This window comes from Centrocercus urophasianus, unplaced genomic scaffold, assembly GCF_019232065.1.
Source record: "Centrocercus urophasianus isolate 14NV4802_14NV808 unplaced genomic scaffold, USGS_Curo_1.0 seq_18, whole genome shotgun sequence".
In the NCBI taxonomy this organism is placed as follows: Eukaryota; Metazoa; Chordata; class Aves; order Galliformes; family Phasianidae; genus Centrocercus; species Centrocercus urophasianus.
Window position 1 is genome coordinate 20,260,128 of NW_024884733.1, and position 21,806 is coordinate 20,281,933.

Below are 21,806 nucleotides of genomic sequence, written 5' to 3' on the forward strand. Positions count from 1 at the left end.
AATAAAAACCAAGATGCACCTGTCCACACCCTGCAATAAAGTACTAGAGTTCACCTTTCCTTCTTCAAGTTCCCTAGGTAAACGACCCACCCTCCTGCTGGCCTCTCTCACTGCTAAGCAGGCAAAGTCAGAGAAAGCAGCATGGATTCCACCCCATCAGCATCCAGAAAGGACTGAGGATGGCCCACTTCAAACCCCATCTCACCCTGCTGCTCTCCTAGTGTGATGCTGAAGATTTCTTCTCCAGCATTCCTGCCCGCGGCCAAGGCAGCAGGTCAGAGCCTTTCCACCAGCTCACTCATGATGACTTAAAAGCAAACACGCTGGGCTGTGACTCAGCCACCAAAGCAGAAGGGTATCACACACTGCCCCGTCCCTGTGCATACTTTACTGCTGCAATCAGCTGCAAAGTCATAGAGCTCAGTTTTGAGATAACTCTAGGATTTACAAAAAAACCCCTCCAGCAGACAGGGCTTAGCACCCAGCACATCATGTGTGGAAGGCTCTGCCACAGGCCAGGGCTGCCAAAAGGGAATTTCCTACTCACCCTATGCTCTTTCCACTCACCGCAATGCAAGGAGACCTCAAGCCTGGGCTCTGCTGATCCTACATTCCTTTCAGTGCAGCCCCTCAGCAGTTCTGGGAATAATGGCAGTTTCCAAGAAAACTGGTAAGTGGAATGACTTCATTTACAACCAGGAGCAATTTCTGAATGACAGATTCCAACAGAAGGGAGTAAGGCATGATGTGCTCAGACACGATAAATCCTAACTCACAGCACTGGCCCCACTCCAGCACAAGTGACTCAGTGGCTCTCAGTAGCGATGGACCAGCAGCTCTCAGACTGAAGATGAAGCTGGGGTGTAAAAGCAGACTGTCATGGGCAGCTCACAGTGGCAAGCACCAGTCCTGCACAGGGCTGCAAAAATCCAAGAACGGTTTGATGTCGTAAAGCTTTCATTGCCCACTGCCTGGTCACATACTGACCTGCTCCAAACTCAGAAACACACAGAGCTTCTCTTCTTCTTCCTGGGGTGAAGGCTGTCTCCCCCCACACCTACACCTCTCCTCCCATGGCAGACAGGAGCAGAGGCCCGTGCTGCTCTGCCTGATACTGCTTCCACCTCTGCTGTCTGGAAGAGCTTGGCCCTGCCTGCACATCTCCATGAGAACCGTAACAGATTAATTGTAACACAGGCTTTTAGGCTCAAAGAGCCTGGGAGAACAGCTGCTAGGCTACCAGCATGCCCTGGGCAGAATGCAGAATCAGAAGACTATAGAGAGGGAGAAAAGCAAATCATTCCCATCTCCTGCAGGGGAGCAGCTCCCCCAGCAGTTGCTGCTGTGCAATGGTGCAGAGAACCACGGGTGGTGACAGGTTCTGTGTGACATAATAGCACCCCACAGCACCCACATTCTCACTGTGCAAGCCTGTCGTGACACCTGGTGGCCAAAGGCACCCCTGCAGCACCCACCACCGGTCTGCTTCACTTCTCAAGCCTAGATGAATGATCTCATGTCCATGACCTCATGGGAAAGCAGGAACAAAGCAAAGGAATGCAGTCAGGACACTTGGGCTAGGGCACAGTGACCTCTGTACACCAAATGCTCTCAGCTGCAGCTCACAGTTCTTTGTCCCATACCACAACCTGCCATGCAACTCTGTAGCCCTACCCACTTCTGTTTGGAGCAGAGCACAGCACAGCCTGGGAAGAGCAAGAGTAAGTTATGGAGCTGCAATGGGAACACTGGGAAAAGAAACTCATTGCATGAAGCCTACCCGGCCTTTCTGATGAATGAGGGCTGGGAACAGGGTTTCATTACTGCAATAACATTTACACTCCAAGCCAGTTCCAAATGTCTGTGTCCAAAGTGGTACTGGTTACCACTGCAGGAAGCCAGGCTTCAGACCTAGATGTTTATTATATATACACATAACCCGGGGGAACAAGGGAGCTCTTCCCATTGTATGGTTTTGTCAAGTGATTGTCCATGCTGCTTGGTCAGGCTGCAACATCACTCCTCCCATGGACTCATGTCTGTGTCAATGGCCACGCAGTTGTAGGCCGCATAGCGTAACTTCTCTTCACATACCTTGGCTCTAGGGAGGGATGAGGGGAAAGAAAAAAAAAAAAAAAAAAGACAAGAAGGAGTTGCCTTTTCTGCATCTGAGATGACAAGATGAAGGCTATGCTTCAAAAGCTGCTCAAAAAAAATAAAAAAATAAAAAAAAAAAAATCACAGTAGCCACATGACGCTGTTGCATGGTAAAGCAATGGGGCTCTGTGGGTCAGCATAGAGGCTGAGAGCCCAGACACAGAATCCCCCAGTGGCAGAGAAGCTGCAACACTTACGTGGCATAGTTGGGCAAAAAGAGGGTACTGGAGCAGGTGGATGACTCTGGCAATGCATCTGTTGTCTCAGAGCTTGAGGAAAGGTGACAAACTAGTTAGAATCAACAAACCAACAAGGAAGAAAAGAGCAGACCACAGATTCGTTTGGTCCATTAGCCTTGCAGTCTGAAAAAGAAACAGACTCACCCTAGTTTGTCAGGATAGATGTAGATCCGTGCTGGGAGGCGGCTTCTGCCAGTAACAAACCTGAGAAAGCGACTGCGATCCTCTGTGAAGGGAGAACAAAGGTATCAACAGATGCCAGGGCAATATGAGATCAAGCACAGCCACTTGCAGGTATCTCCTTTGTCCCAGCAGCTTGCTCTGCTTGGCTCCCATCTGTTCCCCGGGCAGCAACGAGGGTGGTTTCAATCCCTCAGTTCCCAGCCAGCACTTAGGGGTTGTGAAGCCTGGTTGTCACAGCATGAGGAGATGTGCAGTGGCAGAGCAAATCACTCACCATTGGTGAAGTTGTTGAGTGCTTCCCAGAAGTACTGAACGCGGGTGTCCAGTGGCTCAAAGTCCTCAAAGCGAGCTGCCAGAGGATACAGAAAAGGAGTTTTAGAGATCTCAGCTCCTCCTGGACAAATTAGAGCACGGCATCCCGTGCATATCCATGGACCCTTCCTGATCCTGTTAGCACTCAACTAAGGGCACAGACCCACTCTGTCATCATAGTAAAAGCTACTATGTGCCTCCCACAGCCCCCTTGGCCCAGCATGGGAAGGAAGACAGTCATTCTGCTTTCAGGGAATGAGCTTTCAGCAGAGGGCCTTCACTTACTGAGTTTCTTCAGGGCATCAACTGTGACTTCAGGGTCTCCACAGACTTTCTTTTCCAGCTCCTGCCAAGTGAGGAGGTCAAGAACAGCTTGGGGTACTACCTTCAACAGCCCAGCTTGCATAGCCATGATCTGAAAAAGAAGCAAGGCAGGTGAGCAGCGTGTCTTGCCTACTTTCCTGGTTCAGGGTTGAGCCCAAGTGCTACTGAACTGAAGCCAAGTGACTGCTCCCATGCTCCATGGGACCAGCAAAGGGGAATAGGATCCCAAAGAAACACATTCCAGTTCAATTAGGAAGCCTGTATTGGAGCTGGGAATAAAATTCTGTTTCTTATGTTGCCATCCACCACCCTAAAGGACTGTGTGCTATTGCACTAACGAGCACAGGGACATTAAGCACTACACATACTGGCTGTCTCTGGAAATTCAGTGGCCACTCACACTATGGAAGAGCATTACCTGCTCCTTGCTCTCCTCCAGTCGAGCTTTCTGTACCAGATGGATGAACTCCTTACGGTCCTCATAACGGACCACGGTGTTGCTGCCATTGGGAATCAGCTCCACCATGCGCTGGTCACTCAGCACTGTTGTGTAGGTCAGCTCATTCCCAAATTTGAACTCAAAAGTGTCTTTGTCCATCACTTCCATCACCTCCAGGAGTTTCACCTGCCCAGATGAGTGCTTGTTAGAGAGATGCCCAGTGGGCAGAAATATACCTGGTCCCTCATCATCTGCTTTCCCCAGACAGGGGCTAGAATGACTGAGACAATAATGCAGCATGAGATATGCTGCCCTACAGCTGCACTTGCTGCTTTAGCAGACCTTGGGGCATTGTGTGTGCTGAAAGCGAGTCAGCACTGCTTTGTCTGTATCAGCTGTGAGATGTATTAAATGCTAATAATGCCCTCTCTGTGCATTTTTCGTCAACGCATCACTGGAAAATGCAAGTACAACACAGGAACAAGTACACAAATCACAGGCTTGCAGAGTGTCACACGGAATAGACATAGGCACAGCCTTTCACCAGCCTCTCACCAGCACCGAGTCCACCGCAGCAAAGTCTTTGCTCCAGCTGACCTCCTCCCCTGTTAATTGTTTCCATACAAAGCCAGGAAGAGCCAAGACCTGAAGGAGAACGGCAGTTCTGCTGAGTTTGTGAGAAAGGAGATAGCCTCAAGCATAGAGATGGGGTTCAACCACGGTGGAGGTTCCATCACATTCCCTATCTACATGCAGTGCTCATCAGGTACCTTGGCCTACACAGAACTGAGCAGAGACAAGACCCCCTCCCTCAGGTTCTCTGCAGCATCTCACCAAATTCAGGCTGTGAGCTCTCAGCCCCAAACCCTGACAGACACTTTTTGTCCCAGTGCATGATCACAGGGACCTTCCCATGTTCCTGCTGAACAAGTGGCACAAGAAGACTAGCAATTCCCTTTGTGGCAAACCTCCACACAGATGGGGTTTAAAACTCACCAGAAACTCCTTGCCCCTCAGAGCTGCTCCCATGATCTGTCCAATCCACTCATACTTTGGGAAGTCTTTACAGGAGGGGTTGGGGACATACATGTCCCTGGCTTCTCCAGTGCTGTTACCCTACAAGCATAAGGGTCAACACTCAGCCCAGCATGAAGCACTACAAGCAGCTCTTGCAGTGACACTAGGAATTTTCCACAACAGAAGAGGGCTAAACCCCACAATCTCCGTGGCAATGTTCCTAGTAAGGCACTTATCAACTTGTCCTAAAACCAGATGTCACAAAGCAACATATTCAGTCTTTTGTAGTTAATGAGAATAGGCTTTGGACTAGCAAAGATATACATCTCAGGCATGAAGGGGGATACGAACAGTTCTGCTTTGTCAGGCACAATTTTGGGCACTTTCCACTTTCTGCCTCAAGCATCCCAATCCACAGCACCTGGTTAGATGTGCGCACAAAGAAGGGCAGGGGCACAGGAGTGTCTGCTGAGCTGGGACACAGCTCCTCCGACATGTCTGCCAGGCTGTCCCGAAAACCACCACCTGCAATCCCAGAAGAATGGCATTTTTAGTGATAAAACTGCTTGTGTGCTGACTCTCAGGAGCACAGAAGCAAGATTAGGGGTTTTGATCCAACAAAGTCCAGAGCTAAATAGCAGACTCCTGTCACAGCCCTAAGGCACCAGGGGAAACAAGACAATAGAAGTAACACCACTGCCTGGCCCATGCAGGACAGCCACTGTCAAAGCTGCTGCTAGTGACTAATGGAGGTCTGACACCAGTGTCAGCACGCAGTACTCCTCACGCACAGCACTGCAGAGGGTGGCAGGACAAGGTGACCTGCCTTCCCTTTCTCCTCCAGCAGCAATAACACCAGGAGCAAATGAGAGCCCCTGCAGCAACAACTGCACCGTCAACCTCCAAGTCTGCCCCTTTGCCCAAGTCTGCCCCTTTGCCCACACATCCCCTACCTTGGTCAATGATTCCCTCTGCGATGAATTTGCACTCCCACCACTGGTCGTAACGCAGCGGCCACCTGTAGAAAACCAGGCAGGCTTGAATTGCTGGGGGTGCTCTGTGCACTCAGATCCAAGGAGAAACTGAGGAGGCAGCAGGCAGAGCAAGGAAGCCAGAGGCATAGGGCATAGCAGCCTGGGCTTAAGACAACCTCAGTCTCAAGTCAGCAATCTCAGAAGGGAGGAAACACCTTGGGAGAACAGGCCCTCATCCCATGTCTGAGCTGGCTCCTGACCTAGCAAACCCTCTCCAGAGGGCACAAAGGGCACACAGGTGCTTGCCAAACACCCTGCTGTTAAAGAGGACATGCTCCCAGTACTGCATGATCCCCTCCCTACACCCAATGTGGCTTACCTATAATCTAGAGGCTTTTCAAACTTGTCAGAGGGCTTCAGGCCTTCATACACCTGCAACAAGTAGAGATCAAAGCTGGTATCCCCTCTCCAGAAGAAATGGTGCCAAGTGAAGACTGGAAATTGGAAGGAATCTCGTTTGTTTCAAACCCTTAAATATTGACTGAAGCTGATCCCTAAGAGGCCTAGGGGCCCTTCACTTTTGAAAACATGACATAATTACAGTATTTTACACCACTTGCAGCTTCCTAGCTTCAGAGGTACACTGAATGCATTTGCACACTGAAAACTGTTTGTGCACACATTGAGCAATAGATCTTTTGGAGGCAGAGGGAGAACTACAAGAGGAATATTAGAATTGCTGTAATACCACAGGACTGTGTGCAGCTGCATTATTATTGTCACAGAAGTGTCTACTGTCCTTTCAGTGCAATAAGATCATTATGTTCTGCATTAGCAACATGTCAACAACAAAGCCTAATACAGAACAAAGACATCAGCTCTGATATTCAGATATTCCTGGATAAGAGATCATCAGCACATGTAATTGTAGAGCCTAGGAGTCACATAAAGAAGACCTGAAGTCACCAGGTAACTCTAGCTCCCAAGCTCTTCCCTCCACCCACCTCCCCCTGGTTCATTTTGGTTTCAGGATGCTCCACTCTCCTCAAAGCATGAGCTCCTCTCCAGGAGGAGAAATACCTGAGTGAAGACAGCATTCTTGCAGCTGGGATCCAAGGCAGGGTTGTCTCGGTGCTCCATAGCCAGACGTCGGTTGATGTAGAGCCGTGGCATGAAGTTGGGCTTGCTTGTCTCTGAATCCTTCAGACACTGTGTAATGAGAGCCGTGCGCCTCTTGGACAGCAACAAGAACTGCTTGATATGCTGCCAACAGGTAAGTTCTAAACGTCAGAAGTGTCCAGCGCCCAAAGCACATTACCTACTTCCTAGGTTCTCCCCAGAACCACAACCTCCCACACACAGCCACTTTCTCCTCAACAGTATTTTCTCTAGCTGATCTTCTGTCTCCAAAGACTTTCCTTTCTGGCTTAAGAGACAGACCGAGCCCAATTCTCCCTCCATCAGCAGTCATCTGATACTCACACTCTAATGTTGCTTGGACTCTCCCTCACTTTCACCAGAACAAGAGTCTTACTATTCCTCCTACTTGTAATGAAACCAAGCTCTGCTAGACAAACAAGAATCCTTAAACACTCTGGGTTTTAGGCTAAGCTGGCACAGGGATTACAGTGTTCTAAAGCACTAGGCCTGGAAGCACACACAGTTGGACTACCCTAGCAGTGCCCGGCACATTCTGAGAGAGAATGTGAGGAAAACAGACAACTGGAAGGATGATTGAGTCTTACGAGAAAGACACGAATCAAAAGCCAGAAAGTAGTTACTGGTAAGAAGCCCTGCCATCCAGACACAGCCAGTTCAAAACTGCTGGCAGCAAGTGCGGGAACAGAGTGTGCTGGGCTGGGATCTACGAGGGGACGTATGCCCAGCTCACACACCCAGTGCAGCTACGCTCTGAGTCCTTTTTTGGGTGATGTGCTCTCACCCCCAGAGCCTTGGTTTCATTCTTCTTTTCACTGCATAGCTACAACATTTCCACATCAGTGTTCTAGCAGGAAAACAGTCTCAAAACAATATCGCCTTTCACAGCTTTAATGAAAGGAGCTCAGCCAGGTATTTCCCTTGAGCTGCTTTAAAAGCAACAAACGCTGCCTGTCTCCCTCGCCACAGCCCAAGTGCAATCGCTCTGCCTCATGGAGGCCTCACAAGACACAGAGGAACTCACCTTGAGTTTGCTGAATGTGCCTACAGTGTGGTCCCAGGCTGGCACCAAGTGATGCAAGACACTATCCAGGAGCTTGATGAACCTAAATCCCAAAGAAGAAGGTACTGCAACACCCTGAAGGGAAAGGGACCTTCACAAACCTATTCCAGGCCAGGCACTCCAGACACAAACAGAAAAGTAACAACTGATCCAAATACAAGTCACTGATGTTTTAAATCTCAGAGCCTGTAGCACTAAATTCCCATTGCAGCAACTACACACCCCTTGCAAGGGATTCTGTGTGCATCTGCCCCCCTATTTCCCCCACAACACAGATATGCTGCACCTGCAACACACAGAACGTTGCACTTGAGCTGCAAGAGTCCTCTTAAAAACGTATGGAAGCTACCCAAGAAAACCTCTGCTATTTTCTCCAAGGCCCAGGATGCCCATTCCAGGTGGAGTCCCTGAGCTTTGAGCTCCCAGCCTTAACTTGCACTGCAGAGGGCACCAATCACTGCAGACAGCACCACCCCACCGTACGCCCCCTGCGCTCCCATACAGTACCTCTGAATGAGCACTGCCCTCCGGTACAGCAGGTCAGGGTCTGTCCCTTCCAGGCGGGGGTAGCGTACTAAATTGGCCAGCTGGAACATGTCGGCACTGAGCCCCAAGTCCCTCTGTCGGGAGGATTTGATTTTGATGCCACGAAGGCGAACATCAATCCCATCATCTGCCAAAGGAAGACCACAGATAATACGCTAAGCCTACAAGAAAGTAAGCCTTCCAGCTGCAGCACGTCAGTACCATCTCCAAGTAGAAGCACTAGGAGCATGACGAGCTTCACCAGCTCTGGGGCTGAGCACTGAGTTTGAAAGACCTTTGTGCGGAAATGAGGAATTTAAAGAAGAGGAAAAAAAAAAAAACAACAAAATCAGAGGCAAGGAAAAGAAAAACAGGCTGAAAGCACAAGGCTTGCAAATCCTCAAGTTGCCCTGGAGTACTTGGCCAAGGACAAGCTGCAGAAATAAGCTCACTGTACAGTATCTCACAGGTGCATTATAGATGTGGCCATAACTCCTAGCCCTACCTCTGCACTCCACAATCCGGATCTCGATGACAGGCAGGTGTGTTGTCATGTCCTCAAGGACGCACACATCCCCAATGTAACTCCTGCAAGCACAGCACAGACAGAGGCTGCAGAGCTGTTCCCTTGCCCAACCTGTCAAAATTCATTCGGCTGCTTGTAAGGAAAAAGTTGCATCCTTTAGAACGGGAGGCTGCAGGAGAAACCCAGACCAGCAGTGCCACACAGCTCACACGAATATCCAAACCTCCTGTTACCTCAGGCGTAGGCAATGTCTTGTTCAATAAGACAGCACAGCTCTCTGAATTAACCCAGCCGTGCCAGTTGCTAACCGTCAGCAAGTCCCCCCATCTGAAAGGCCAGGATTGCAGGAACTGGGAATGGGGTTTCAAAGTGTTAGACTGGAGAGATGGAAAATGCCTCTCCCAAGGCCCTGAGCCGCTAAAATGAGGCTGCAGTTGGCGTGACAACCTGTAGTTGGGATGCCCAGTGCCTCAAGCCCTCGGAAGGGCCACACTACACTTCCCACCTCCATCCACTCACTCATCAATGCCAACATCGTTCAGTTTCTTCAGATTGTCCCCCTCACCCCCGTACACGGCGACGCGCTTGGGCATGAAGTTCTCATCAGTGGTATCAACAGTCAGCAGGAGCTTCCTGCAAAAGGAAACAAGAAATGAAGAGAGAGCTCTGCTTCTGAACAACTACCACTGCTCCTCCCTCACGGCCTGGCCACACCTGTACCAAGCACATGCAGATGGCACTGAGAACCCTAGGAACCTGTGACAACACTGGCTAAGAGCTGCTCAAACCCACAGCCAGAGCACAGGACGAGGAGCAGGGAGGGCACAGTAACCTAGGGCCACCACGATGGACTCATGCACAGCGCAGGGGCTGCAGTGCCCATCCCAGCAGTGAGCCAGCACACAGGGGAGAGATGCCTCACTTGACAATGGTGCCTTTCTTCATGTTGAGCCGCACCCAGTGCTGGCCCTGCGACCCATCGCTCTCCCAGTACGTGTCAGCATGGCTGTCCGTCAGACACGACACATTGAAGTCTTCCTGGAAAAGGACGGTGAATGAGGAGAAAGTCAGAGAGGGATAGGATTGTTTCTCCTTAGTGGCTACTTTTGTCATGAATCATAGAGCCAGAGGGTATCAAACTGGCCCGTTCCTATTTGCTGGCCTCAGGGTAGACACGGGGAGCACAGACAGCACAAAACATTGGGGCTGGCCTGCTAAGGTGCTGTGATGTCACACGCACAAGAGCATGAAACTCTCCCTAAAATCAGCTTAGCAGCTAGCATTAGTATTTACTTATCAGACCACAGCTTGCACAGTTCATCCAGGGGCTGCATTCCCCTTCCAAGACTCCACCTTATCCCCCACATCCACATAACACAGACCAGCCCATCCCAGAGAAGGACAGCACACCCACTACGCACACTCCCCAGCCCCATGGCACAGCAGGGTTGATCAAGCCCTGTCCCTTTACCCTACAAACTGCTCACCGTGTAGGAAGAGACATCAATACTGTCCACATACTGCTTGACGCTGCCCAAGTTCTCATCCTCCTTCCCAATATGATCATACAAGAAATGCACTAGGTCTTCATCGCATTCATAAGTCCATGTTGGAGGCACAAACCTACCAGGACAAAGAGGTTAATGATCTTAGAGACCCAGGGACAGCAAGGCTGTATCAAACCCTGCCAGGTGAATGGGTCAGGACATGGGTAGGCCCATGTCTGCCTTGATCTTCATCTTGTTTTCTGGTTCATGCTGACTTATCTAGGACAAGACTGTGTTAAGCAGAGCTCAGCTTCTCCACTGCCTGTCTTGCTCCACACCCCAGTTTACAAGAGATGGCTGTCTGAGCAGCAAGGGAGAGAAAGCAGCTTGTACCCACCCACAGCTGAAGTGTGCAGACACCATGAAACAGCTCCTACCGAAGCTTCTCTACTGCAGCTTCATCCTGGTCCATGGGCTTGGGTTTTGCTCCCAGGCGCAGGGAGTAAGTCAGATCCACCACTTGCTCCCACCTGAAACAAGATGGAATGAGAGAATCCCAGGGGAAAAAAAGCAGGTACTCGAAAAGTAGCTGGAAGGGGAAGATTCGGGTTTAAAGCCACACCACATTTCATCCTCCATCATATCCTTATCACACGCCTGTTCTGTTCAGGCAGTCTTTACTTCTTCCAGTCAATAGCCCCAGCTGCATTGGTGAAAATGACCAAGCAGAACTGAGTAACTCCATGTCTGCGTTCCCTATTGCGTCACTTTAATACAAGAAACGGCCAAGCAGGCTGGGACTTTTCAGTCCAGAACACAAAGAACCGAGGGAAAATACATCAAAATCTCAAGCAGCACAATATGAGCAGATGAGAACTTCTCTGCTCTCACACGTGCAAGGAACCGACATCAAATAAAGACAGTAGGCTCAGATTACAAATAAGCTCAAGGCTCTAAAATAGGGATCTCAGGTTTAAGGCTTCTCCAGCTTCTCACTGTAGGCAGCAAAACCTTGATTTCTTTTCTAAGTCAGACTAAGTCAGACTCTGGAGACAGATTTTGAGGTTTCCTGCGTATTGCACCTTTCCCAGCTACAAGGAATGCAAGATGCTAGACACGTGCTTATAAAGCAGCCTGGGAATCATATCACTTTCCACAACCTATGTGGAAGGGTAGATGTGAGCCACAACCCCATACCTGATCACAGGTTTGTAATCAACCCCAAACAACTGCTGCTGCCTCTGGATCCTCTCTGTGGACTCAACTGGGACCAGCCTGTCCCCTCCTTCTGCATGCTTACACACCAGGACCCAGCCTTCCTCCAGATCACAGCCGCTCTTGTACTCTTCCAGCTGCTCCTGTAGGGGAAAATAGATCCTGTAAGGAACCCCTGGATCTCTACAACTCCTTGAAGGAGGTTGTGGTAAGGCGGAGGTTGGGCTCTCCTGCCAGGTAACAGCAATTAGATGAAAGGCAGTAGCCTTAAGTCTCCCCAGGAAAGGTTCAGGCTGGATATTAAGAACAATTTCTGCTCTTAAAGAGCAGCGATGCAGCGGCACAGCTGCACAGGGAGGTGATGGGGTCACCGTACCCAGAGGTGTTCCACAACCGCGGGGATGCGCTCACTGGGCATGCAGGGGTGGGGTCGGACTGGGAGATCTCAGAGATCGTTTCCATCCTGAATGACAGCACGATTCCACGGGAACGAACCCACACGCAGGGCCCCGGGCCTCACGGCGTCGCCAAGGCCTGCGCCCGGGAGGGACGGGGGCACGGGGCGGCGATAGGAGCGACGATGCAGGGAGGGAGGCGGCCGGAGGACAACCGGAGGCGGCGGGGGAAGCGAGGCGCCGACAGGGGTCGGCCCTCCACCCTAGCTCCGGGCGCCGGGCCCCTCCGCAGCCACCGCGGGCCCCAAGCCGCCCTCCGCCCCGCGTTCGGCCCGGCGCCCCGCCACGCAGCGCGGGGCCGTTACCTTGCTGAGCTTCACCCACAGCCCCGCGCCGTTGCAGTACTCCTCGCCCGTAGCGCGGAGGCAGCCGCCCTTCCGCACCTCGATGGTGGCTCGCGCCGCCCGCTTGGAGCCCCGCGCCGGCCCGGGGCCGTCCCAGACGCTGAGCAGGCTGCGGGACGAGGCGGCGGCCGCGGGGTCCTTGCAGATCTTGTACTGCACCTCGCGGGGCACGTAGCACAGCGCGGCGGGCAGCGGCCGGGCGCTGCGGAAGCACTCGCTGCACTGCAGCAGGAACCGCAGCCGGCCCAGCACCTGGTGCGGAGCCTCTCCGCCCGCCCGCATCGCGCTCCGCACCTCCGAGCCGCGCACCGGCGTCAGGAGTGAGGGAAGGTGGGGGGGTGGTCGGTACTCGCGGCTTTACGGCAAACCCCGCCCGTCGCCGAGGCAAGATGGCGGCGCCCGCGGGCAAGATGGCGGCGCCCACGAACTGTACGGAAAAGCGGGGAGCGAAGCAAGATGGCGGCGCACGGAGGGATGAGGGCGGGGCAAGATGGCGGCGCCCGTGCGGCGTACGGAGGGGTGGGGTTACGGTGAGATGGCGGCGACCGCGGGGCGGGGCGAGGCGGGGCGGGGCCGAGGGCGGGGCGGGAAGCGACGCGGAATGGACGGCGGCGAGCGGCTCCTGTAAGTTACCGGGCGCGGGGTTACCCCGTGGTGCCTGCGCGTGGGGCTCGGGCGCCTGTCACCGGGGTAGCCCCGGGGTTCCTCGCGCGGTCAGCTGTGCGCGGCACTGCGATCCCGCGCTGCGGACAGAGGGGTGGCACCGGGATCAGCGACCCTGAGCGCCGTGCTGCGGCACCGAGCTGGAGACACCCGGGGCGGCCCTGAGGGCGCTGATCCCAGCACCGCTGCGGCCTCGCTCTGGAGGTGTTGGGGTCTGTCCTCTGGCTGCCTCCCATCGCGGCAGGGCTGAGCCCTGTACGACCCCCACGTGCGTCCCCTCCTTGGGGCCCAGCTCAGGAGCGGGCTGGGGACGTGTGGCGTGTGAGCCCAGATAGCGCCGGGCCCTGCAGGCCCCCAGCCTCCCCCTACGGGAGCAGCTGCTGCTAGTGATAACGTAATCTCACAGAGCCCCGGGCCAGGCATCGCCTGTCCCCTAGCAGGGCCCTGCTGCCCCGGAAGAGGCCCTGGCGGGTGACAGAGGCAGCGTTTGTCACCATGGTCCCAGCTTGGAGCAAACTCTTCCCTGCAGCCGTTGGATGGGGAGCCACCGGCCCTGCCCCAGGGACCTTCTGGGGTGCCCAGCGCCCTTCATGATGACGAGCCCTGTCTGCTGTCCCTCCTGCAGCCCCAAGGGCTTCCCCAAGCTGAAGAATGACACGTTCCTGCGTGCGGCACGCGGTGAGGAGACGGAGCACACCCCGGTGTGGTGCATGCGGCAGGCGGGACGCTACCTACCTGGTGAGTGAGGGGTGGTGTACAGAGCTGGGGGCTGGGGGCAATGGAAAGCCAGCACACTGCTTGTCACCATGGCTGGTTTCTTGCAGAGTTTCGGGAGACCCGGGCCACTCAGGATTTCTTTGACACTTGCCGGAGTCCCAAACTGTGCTGTGAGCTGACGTTGCAGGTGATTGTTCTCTGGAGGGGCTGTGTCCCATTTCCTCTCTTGGGATAGAGGTGGAAGAAACTTTAGGCCTGGCCCTTACCCTCAAGTGACTCAGTAAGTTGTGCAGCCCAAAACCTGACTCAAGGTCCCCAAGTTGATCCACGGAGTGACCCCCAGCATCAGATAGGGCCCTGCCCCACCCTGGGGATCCCACTGCACCCCACGTGTGTGCCCAGCCTTCACAGGGAGAGGGACTCAAACCCTCACCCACTCTACATTTTTCTCTCCACTATCCATAGCCACTCAGACGATTCCCCCTGGATGCTGCTATCATTTTCTCTGACATCTTGGTGGTGCCCCAGGTGAGTCACAGTCAGTGGTGGGGAGCAATGACTGGGTATGGGGCTGGATCCAGAACTGCCATATTCCTGCCTCTTCCATTCTACCTTGTCCCCAGGCACTGGGCATGGAGGTTGTCATGGTCCCCGGCAAAGGACCCATGTTTCCAGAGCCCCTGAAGGAGGTGGAGGATCTACTGAAACTACGGCAGAAAGTGGACGTGACTGCAGAACTGGGTTACGTCTTCCAGGCTATCACACTGACACGGCACAGCCTGGAGGGCAAGGTGCCCCTCATCGGCTTCTCCGGGGCACCTGTAAGTGATATGGGTCTGCAAAGTGGGCTTTCCTGCTCTTCCCTCTGGAGTAATGCTGGTCTTGGCACCTCCAGAGCTGCAAGGACCAGCTTGTAGGCAGGGAACGTGTAGCGCTGCTGCTCGTGCACCCAAGTCCTTCTTCAGCACCGATCCCACAACCAACCCTTCACATGTTTTCCATCTCACCCTGCTCCTCTCCTTCCTGCAGTGGACGCTTATGTCCTACATGGTTGAAGGGGGTGGCTCTGCTACAATGGCAAAGGCCAAAAGCTGGCTGTACCGTCACCCTGAAGCAAGCCACCGACTGCTACGGCTGCTGACTGATGTTGTCACTGACTACCTCGTGGGGCAGGTGGCTGCTGGAGCGCAGGTGTGTCCCGGGGCATGGGGACAGGTCCTAGCAGGAGGGCAGGGACTGGGGACAAGAAGCAGAGGGGTCCAGCTTGTGGGATGAGGGACCGAAGCGCTGCATGGTACCTGCAGCTCACCTGGCCCTTTTTATCCAACAGGCGCTCCAACTGTTTGAGTCCCATGCAGGGCATTTAGGCCCAGAACAGTTTCAGGAGTTCGCCCTGCCATACATCCGAGACATCGCCCGGGATGTTAAGAGCAAGCTGAAAGCAGAGGCACTGCCACTGGTGCCCATGGTAAATCCAAGCTGCCTGGGATGTCCCTGTTTCCTGGGAGTGCATGGAGGATTATGGCTGAGGGGGAGGCTGGGAGAGGGTACAAAGGGCTGCTACCAAGGTAGCAGTGTGACAGTGTCTGTACCTGTGTCTCTCATTGTCCTTGGCATCTGGATTCCATCCCCTGGAGTTACTGCCCATGTCCTCCTTCCCCAGATTGTCTTTGCGAAGGATGCACACTACGCACTGCGTGATTTGGCACAAGCTGGCTACGAGGTTGTCGGTCTTGACTGGACCATCCAGCCCCAGGAAGCTCGGTAAGAGTCTGGCACAGCACTCTCACTTTGTCTGGCTGCTGCATCGCAGGCCTGGAATTTTCTGGTGCAGAGGAGGGGATGCCAGGCTCCAGTGCTGTGTGAAGCTCACAGCAGCCAGGAGCTGCACTAGGGGTCCTACAGTTGCCCCTGATCTCTGCATTACACACAGCAACTCACCTGTTTCCTCCCCGCTCCAGTGCACAGGTAGGGAAAGGTGTCACCCTGCAAGGAAACCTGGATCCCTGTGCTCTCTATGCACCCAAGGTGAGCCATGGGCCTCCTGCCCCCATTTCCCCTCTTGTGACGTTGGCTCATGTCCCAGGCTGATGGGGGCAGGACTGGTGGGGACAGGTGTATCAACCTGCTGAGACTGATACATGGTCTCCTGTGACATCTACAGGAGAAGATTGGCGAGCTGGTGAAGAAAATGCTGGAGAGCTTTGGAACCCAACGCTACATTGCCAACCTGGGTCACGGCCTCTACCCAGACATGAACCCTGAGCACGTGGGTGCCTTTGTGGAGGCTGTGCATGCTCATTCCCGCCACATCAATAAACATGGCTGAGCCTGGGGACAGGACTTGAGGTTGTGCACAACTACCCTGAATATGTTTTTGTCACAGGGTAGCTTGCTCCAGGTTGTGATGCAGCATTAAACTAGCACCTTCTCCACAGCACCTGCATGGCTCTAGCTGGGAGTAGGGAATCGGCCTTGGAAAAGATTAGCATGTGAGGTCAAGGAGACCCTGATCCCCATCCTGCTGGTGAGGGGACACTGATGGGGAAGCAGGGATACCAGGGAAGCAGGGTCGCTGTTCCTTTGCAGTCTATGCATTGTTATGCTATGTACCTGCAAGAGGGGATGTGCTCAGAGTGCAATGGCCATCTCCTGGCACTAGGGATGCACTCAGCCCTGCCAGGGGAGAAGGGGTGCCTAAAGCTGGCACTTTCATGGGGAGCTCAGGGCTTATATCCCATGCCACCCTGGGCTCAGCATGAGCACTGCCAAAGCCCTCAACAACCAATGCTCAGGTGGAAATTGGCAGCATGACCGTGATTCAGGTTGTTATGAAGTTGGTGGTCCACCTGGCAGGACTCACCTGGAGACAGCCAGCACCCTCCAGGCACCAGCACCACCAGATGCTGCCATGCTGGCTGCAATAGCAGTTGATAGCGTAGTGTTAGCAAGGCAATCACATAGCCTTTCTGGGACCATCCCCCAGCCACACATCTCATCTCCTCTGTTCCCCACGAACAGTTGTGCCTGGGGCTCAGCACCCACTGCAAAAAGCAAAGCTGGGTGTTCGCAGTATCCTGAGCCTGGGGTTACAACACATCCCACAGCACACAGGGCAGCTGTAGAGTGGATTGAGCACAGTGAGGAATCACATCCTGGATTGGACATGATTCTCTGTGAGCCTTCTTAGGGTGCTGGGTACCACAGGGGGGTTTGAGATGCTGCATACACCGGGGATGTGCCATGCTTGCATTGCACGCAACATGAGGCTGTCTGGAGATCCCTCTGGCTTCAGAGAAACACGGTACATACGCATGATAATGTTCATCCCTTTTATTATTAAACATCAGATGAAGAGGTCGCACACACACATACACACACGCACACAAACAAAACAAAACAAAAAAAAAAAGAAGAAAAACAGACTGGTTGAAGAATGCTATTTCGGTGGCGACAGATACTGAGTACAATTGGTTTCCTGGCCGGAGCGCAGACAAAAGTCACTTTCCAAAAATTAAAGTCAAACCAGACAGCAGATAACTAGCCCATGTTCCTAACTACAAGTCACTGTCCAGACTGGCCCCGGCCCTCCCAGCCCTCCCAACCCGTCGGAAAAATAACAAAGCAAAATCTCAGAGCTGCCGGCCGGGGGCCGAAGGCTCCGCTGCAGGCTCGGGGCGAGCATCCATCCCTGCCTTCCCAGTGGGACGGGATGGGAGAGTCCAGCCGCCCCCAGGCAGCCCCATTCCCCCCCAAGATGAAGGCATGCACGCACCCACGCACCTCGCACTCACACACGGGCGCCTGTGGGGCACAGGCGAAGAGCTGGGCGATGTCCACTGGGTGCCCGCGTCGCTCCCGCGCCGTCCTCTGCCACTCGGGAGCCGGAGTCTGTGCACATCCCAGCAGAGTCCTTCATCCTTTCCTTCGCTGTCCTCAAGCGCTAGGCTGCTGCTCCTCCCTCCATCCGTCCGTCCGTCCGTCCGTCCCGGTGCTCCCAGCTGAGTGCGGACATCCGCCTCCCCCCACACCCTTCTTGCTGCCGACGATGCCGTGGAAACCTGAGAATGTTTGCGTGCTTCCTCCTCTTTTTGTCTGTGGTTGTGGTGGTTTTTGTTTGTTTGTTTTTAAATAATAGTTATAATAATAATAATAATAATAATAATAGCAATAATAAAAATAATCCCCCCAGCCCACGACAATTTCAAGTATCCCCCAAATAAAAGACAGAATTATAAATAATTATAACTTTACAATTTAATAATTGACACATATACTATAGTATTTACAGTATCATAAATGCTTTTTTTTTTTTCTTTTTTTTTCTTTTTTTTTTGTGTGTGTGTTACTTTTAGTAAGCAATCCCTGAGAACAGTTACTTTAACTTGTTTTTATTGAAGTATCTTCACAAATAGAGGAGTTTGCATGTCTCGGGCGGGCGGGAGAAGCGCTCTGCAAAGCCATCGCTTTTGGTGACGCATGAGGTTCTAGTGTTGCAGGTTCCTTTGCTCTTTGTCTCTTTCATCCTTCTCTTTCATTTTCTTTCCCTCTTTCTTTCTTTTCTTTTTTTTTTTTTTTTCCCCTTCCTTTTTTTTTTTTTTTTTCATTTTTTTTTTCCCCCAACATAATTATAAAGATTTTTGCACTTTGCAACCTTCCGATCCCTCCAGCGACCGCTTTCTTCAGGAAAGAGGTATTAGATTTCCAGGTTAGCTTTTGGTATTGGCAAGGGAGGGCAGGGGCTGAGCAAACCATCCTTTTTCCTGGTTGCCTTTTGGTTTGTGCCCAAAGAATCTCTGGATCCTCTCAGCGTGTGAAATGGTTAAATCCGAGAAAGAAAATAACATTAAAAATAAAATAAAATAAAATAAAATAAAAAAGAAACAGAAAAACGGAACGGAGCAGCCTCTGCCGATGGGGGGAAGGTCTTCTCCGCTCTCCTTCCTTCTTCTCTCCCGAGTCCCCGTGCTGCGGCCGGACCCTGCCCAAACCACTGGCTCACCCAAACCGCTCCCGCACCAGCAGCATCAGTTTTTTCTTGCCTTTGTAGATTTGTTTGAGATTGTCAATGAACTGGGCGAACTGTATGTGCCCGTCCTGCGCCAGGAGGAAGGTCTCCCTGGCCTTGCTGAGGAACTCGATGAACTCCCCGTAGTGCCGCGGGCTGATGTGGGTGAGCCGCGAGTGGGTGGTGTTGATGTAGGCGCTTATCGTGGCGTCCAGCAGCTGCCGCAGGGGTGCTTTGTCGGTGGACATCAGCTTGCCCGAGTTCCTGCGGCCGGGGATGCCGGCCAGCCCTGGGGCCGTCATGGTGCAGCGGCGGAGGATGTCCGACAGCACCGTGGCACAGTGCACGCTCTTCACCACCAGTGGGATGATGGCCGCCAGCTCGTTTTTGCCCAGGGAGTGGCTCAAGGCGCAGGCCCAGAGCACGTCGTTGATGGCTGGGTGCGTGTCCTGGTTGTAGGCCAGGTTGAGGTGCGTCATGGCCAGCGAGGCCAGCTTGAAGGCCCGCAGCGGGTAGCCCCGGTGCTCCATGTAGCGGGCGATGGTGAAGAGCTGGGTGTAGGTCATGCCAGTGGAGGCGGCGTCGATGACGATCTGGTAGGCTGTCTCGAAGGCAATGTGGTCCTTCTCGCAGAGGGTGAGGGCGGACAGGGCGCAGTTCTGCGGGTCCTTCATGGCACACTGCAGGGCCAGCGTGCGGGCGCAGCTGGCCAGCTCCTCCCGCTGCGGGTAGTCCAGGCTCAGGCGCAGGATGGTGTTGTGGGACATCACCGTGGCCGCCACGATGCTGGTGGCTTCCGTGGGGGTGAACAGCGAGTACCAGCTCTGCAGGATGCTCACCAGAGCTCTCACTCCTGCGAGAGACACAGGGGTCAGGAGAGCTCAGAAACTTAAACCCAGGGCCACAAGTGGCTTCAGGGATCCCTGTGCCCGTTCTTCTTCCACCACATGTGGGCCAGACACTCACCCACTTCCGTAGCACATGTCACCAGCCACCTCACCATCTCCCGCCGCCGCCAGTTGAGGGTGGACAGGGTCATGCGCATCACCTGCGAGACAAACACAGGGTGACCCTCTACCCTATGGGGATCCACTGAGGCCACTTAACACCACAGTGCTCCCCCAAATTCTCCATGACCCTGCTCACTATCGACTCCCCGCGAGGCTTTCAAGTGCTGTCTCACCCAAAACTTCCCCCAAACCTCAGCAGAGGCTGAGCTCTACCTCTCTAGGCCACGCAATGATGAATGTACCCCTTCCACGAGACCCCTGCGTGCCATGGGCGACCATGCGCTTGGTAGAACACCATCACCAGAGTTAGTAGGGCAAAAGGGCCACCAGCATCACGCGTGCAATCCTATACCTGGAGCCCCAGCTCCAGCGCAACATTGAGGAGTGTTGTGTCTGAGTTGCTGTCGGCTGGTGTGGCAATCTTGAATGCGTCCTGGGCCAGCTTGAAGATCAAGGAGGAGGAGTGGATGTTCTTCTGGATGGCTTCCAGCACCGTACGCAGACGTAGCATGTCCCCTGGATGCAGGCAAGGATGGTCAGATGGCTCAGCCACCCCGCGGTAACATCCAGCTTTACTGTATCACCCAAGATGCACTGTCTATCCATGCCTTTACTGGCCATAGCATCATGATGCTTCCCTGGAAACCACTTGACCCCTGCACAGGTTCCTGACTTGACCCCAAGCCTGAACCCCCAGCTCAGCCTTGTGGGGGACATCAGCCCCTCCTGGACACAGGATGGGGAGAGGGGCCTCTGATGCGAGCACAGACCAGAGATGCTGACGCACCCCATCACCCTGTCTTGTTCCAGATTTGTGTTTCTACTCCCATAGCCACCAACGGAGCAGATGAATCTCATGCAAAGAAAACTGAAAAAAAACACACAGCAATGTGAAAACCCTAGCACTGCACCTGGGTACACACAGACATCTCAGATGACTAATAGCTAAATATATCGCCTGCCTCCCACAGCAGCCGCCTGCACCACCACCAGCATCCAAATCTCCCAAAAATGGCTAGCGGGGGCGTGGGTGAGAAACGCTCTGAGGACACAGGATCGCATTGGGACATGCTGTGGCGGGGGAACACCCAGGGAAAGACACAGCGGGAGAAACAGATGTAATCCACCAGCTCTACAGCCCCAGCATAAAGCTCTCATCCCCACAAGGGGCTGAGAAACTAAGGATAAGCCACTTCCATCCAGGTACCTGCAAGGAGAGGCATGACGCTATCAGCCCCGGACAAGCAGAGAGGTGGAGGAGGACAGGATGGAGACAGTCATACAATGGGTTAGGTTGCAAGAGACCTTAGAGCCCATCCATTCCAACCCCTGCTGTGGGCTTTGCCCCCCACCAGCTCAAGCTGCCCAGGTCCCATTCAATCTGGCCTTGGGCACTTCCAGGGATGGGGCAAGGAGGCTCTATGCTGCTGTCTGTCAGACTTGAGCAAAGGGAAACTTGTCTCCAGTAAAATCCTTTCTGTGCAGCCACATCTCATCTCTCACATCCTACAGGATTCAAAAGGGCTTCCCAGTTCTGGAGGGGCTGCTGAGTGCTTCCCACACCAAGCACTCCAGCACTCTTGGACCCCCTCCCTATCACTCCTGCAATATTGCTCCCCACCAAATCCCTCCCCAGCCTCTGGGCAGCTACCTGTCCATCACCCCTGGTCCCACACCAACCTTTGGCCGCCGTGAGCATGGTGGATGCCAGCTCGCATTGCTGTGACTCCAGATGCCCCAGGGTGAACCAGCGTGGGTACCTGCTGGGGACCACCGACACCAGGTGGTGGGGATGAGTCACATCACCGGACGGTGCTGTGGTTTCCAGCACTGGCAACCTGAAGGACAAACAGAGGAGACAATGTCAGATCAGCCCCAGGATGTGGTGATGGGGAGCGAGGAGGGGGCTGTATCCTGCAGTGCCTCTGAAAGCCTCCTGCTGCCATGCACGTGCAGAGGCTGCTGGGCTGCATGCACGCCACATGGGCAT

General features: G+C 53.7%; 3 protein-coding genes across 4 annotated transcripts in view; 1 reads left to right on the forward strand and 2 right to left on the reverse strand.

Moving 5' to 3' along the window:
- Positions 1–1,815: 1,815 nt before the first annotated feature.
- LOC122160679 (E3 ubiquitin-protein ligase HECTD3-like) lies at positions 1,816–12,715 on the reverse strand. 2 transcript variants are annotated; one of them, XM_042819471.1, is made up of 21 exons: positions 12,380–12,715; positions 11,602–11,762; positions 10,842–10,934; positions 10,405–10,540; positions 9,840–9,955; positions 9,437–9,550; positions 8,897–8,979; positions 8,374–8,539; positions 7,828–7,909; positions 6,726–6,908; positions 6,025–6,077; positions 5,625–5,689; positions 5,093–5,196; positions 4,651–4,770; positions 4,210–4,299; positions 3,634–3,840; positions 3,177–3,306; positions 2,854–2,928; positions 2,541–2,622; positions 2,355–2,426; positions 1,816–2,101 (listed from the first exon to the last, which is right to left on the reverse strand). In XM_042819471.1, exons 1-21 carry the CDS (start codon positions 12,698–12,700, stop codon positions 2,017–2,019), a joined length of 2,538 nt encoding a protein of 845 aa, XP_042675405.1. In that variant the 5' UTR covers positions 12,701–12,715; the 3' UTR covers positions 1,816–2,016. The 2 variants fall into 2 exon arrangements, with proteins under 2 accessions (XP_042675405.1, XP_042675406.1); XM_042819472.1 differs by lacking the exon at positions 1,816–2,101 and adding an exon at positions 2,108–2,202.
- A 159-nt stretch (positions 12,716–12,874) lies between these two features.
- UROD (uroporphyrinogen decarboxylase) lies at positions 12,875–16,141 on the forward strand. The gene is given in 12 exon segments (XM_042819112.1): positions 12,875–12,932; positions 12,935–12,981; positions 12,984–13,042; positions 13,707–13,819; positions 13,906–13,985; positions 14,264–14,326; positions 14,422–14,619; positions 14,828–14,989; positions 15,129–15,266; positions 15,462–15,562; positions 15,760–15,826; positions 15,963–16,141. Coding segments are annotated over 12 exon segments (1,251 nt in total). The 3' UTR covers positions 16,128–16,141.
- A 975-nt stretch (positions 16,142–17,116) lies between these two features.
- ZSWIM5 (zinc finger SWIM-type containing 5) overlaps positions 17,117–21,806 on the reverse strand; it is a 37,826-nt gene continuing 33,136 nt past the window's right edge. The window contains exons 11-14 of the mRNA XM_042819111.1: positions 21,497–21,654; positions 20,169–20,332; positions 19,773–19,854; positions 17,117–19,659 (exon numbers count right to left, since the gene is read on the reverse strand). Coding sequence (XP_042675045.1) covers positions 18,797–19,659; positions 19,773–19,854; positions 20,169–20,332; positions 21,497–21,654 — 1,267 coding nt within the window. The 3' untranslated portion in view covers positions 17,117–18,796. The remainder of the gene's footprint in view (positions 19,660–19,772; positions 19,855–20,168; positions 20,333–21,496; positions 21,655–21,806) is intronic.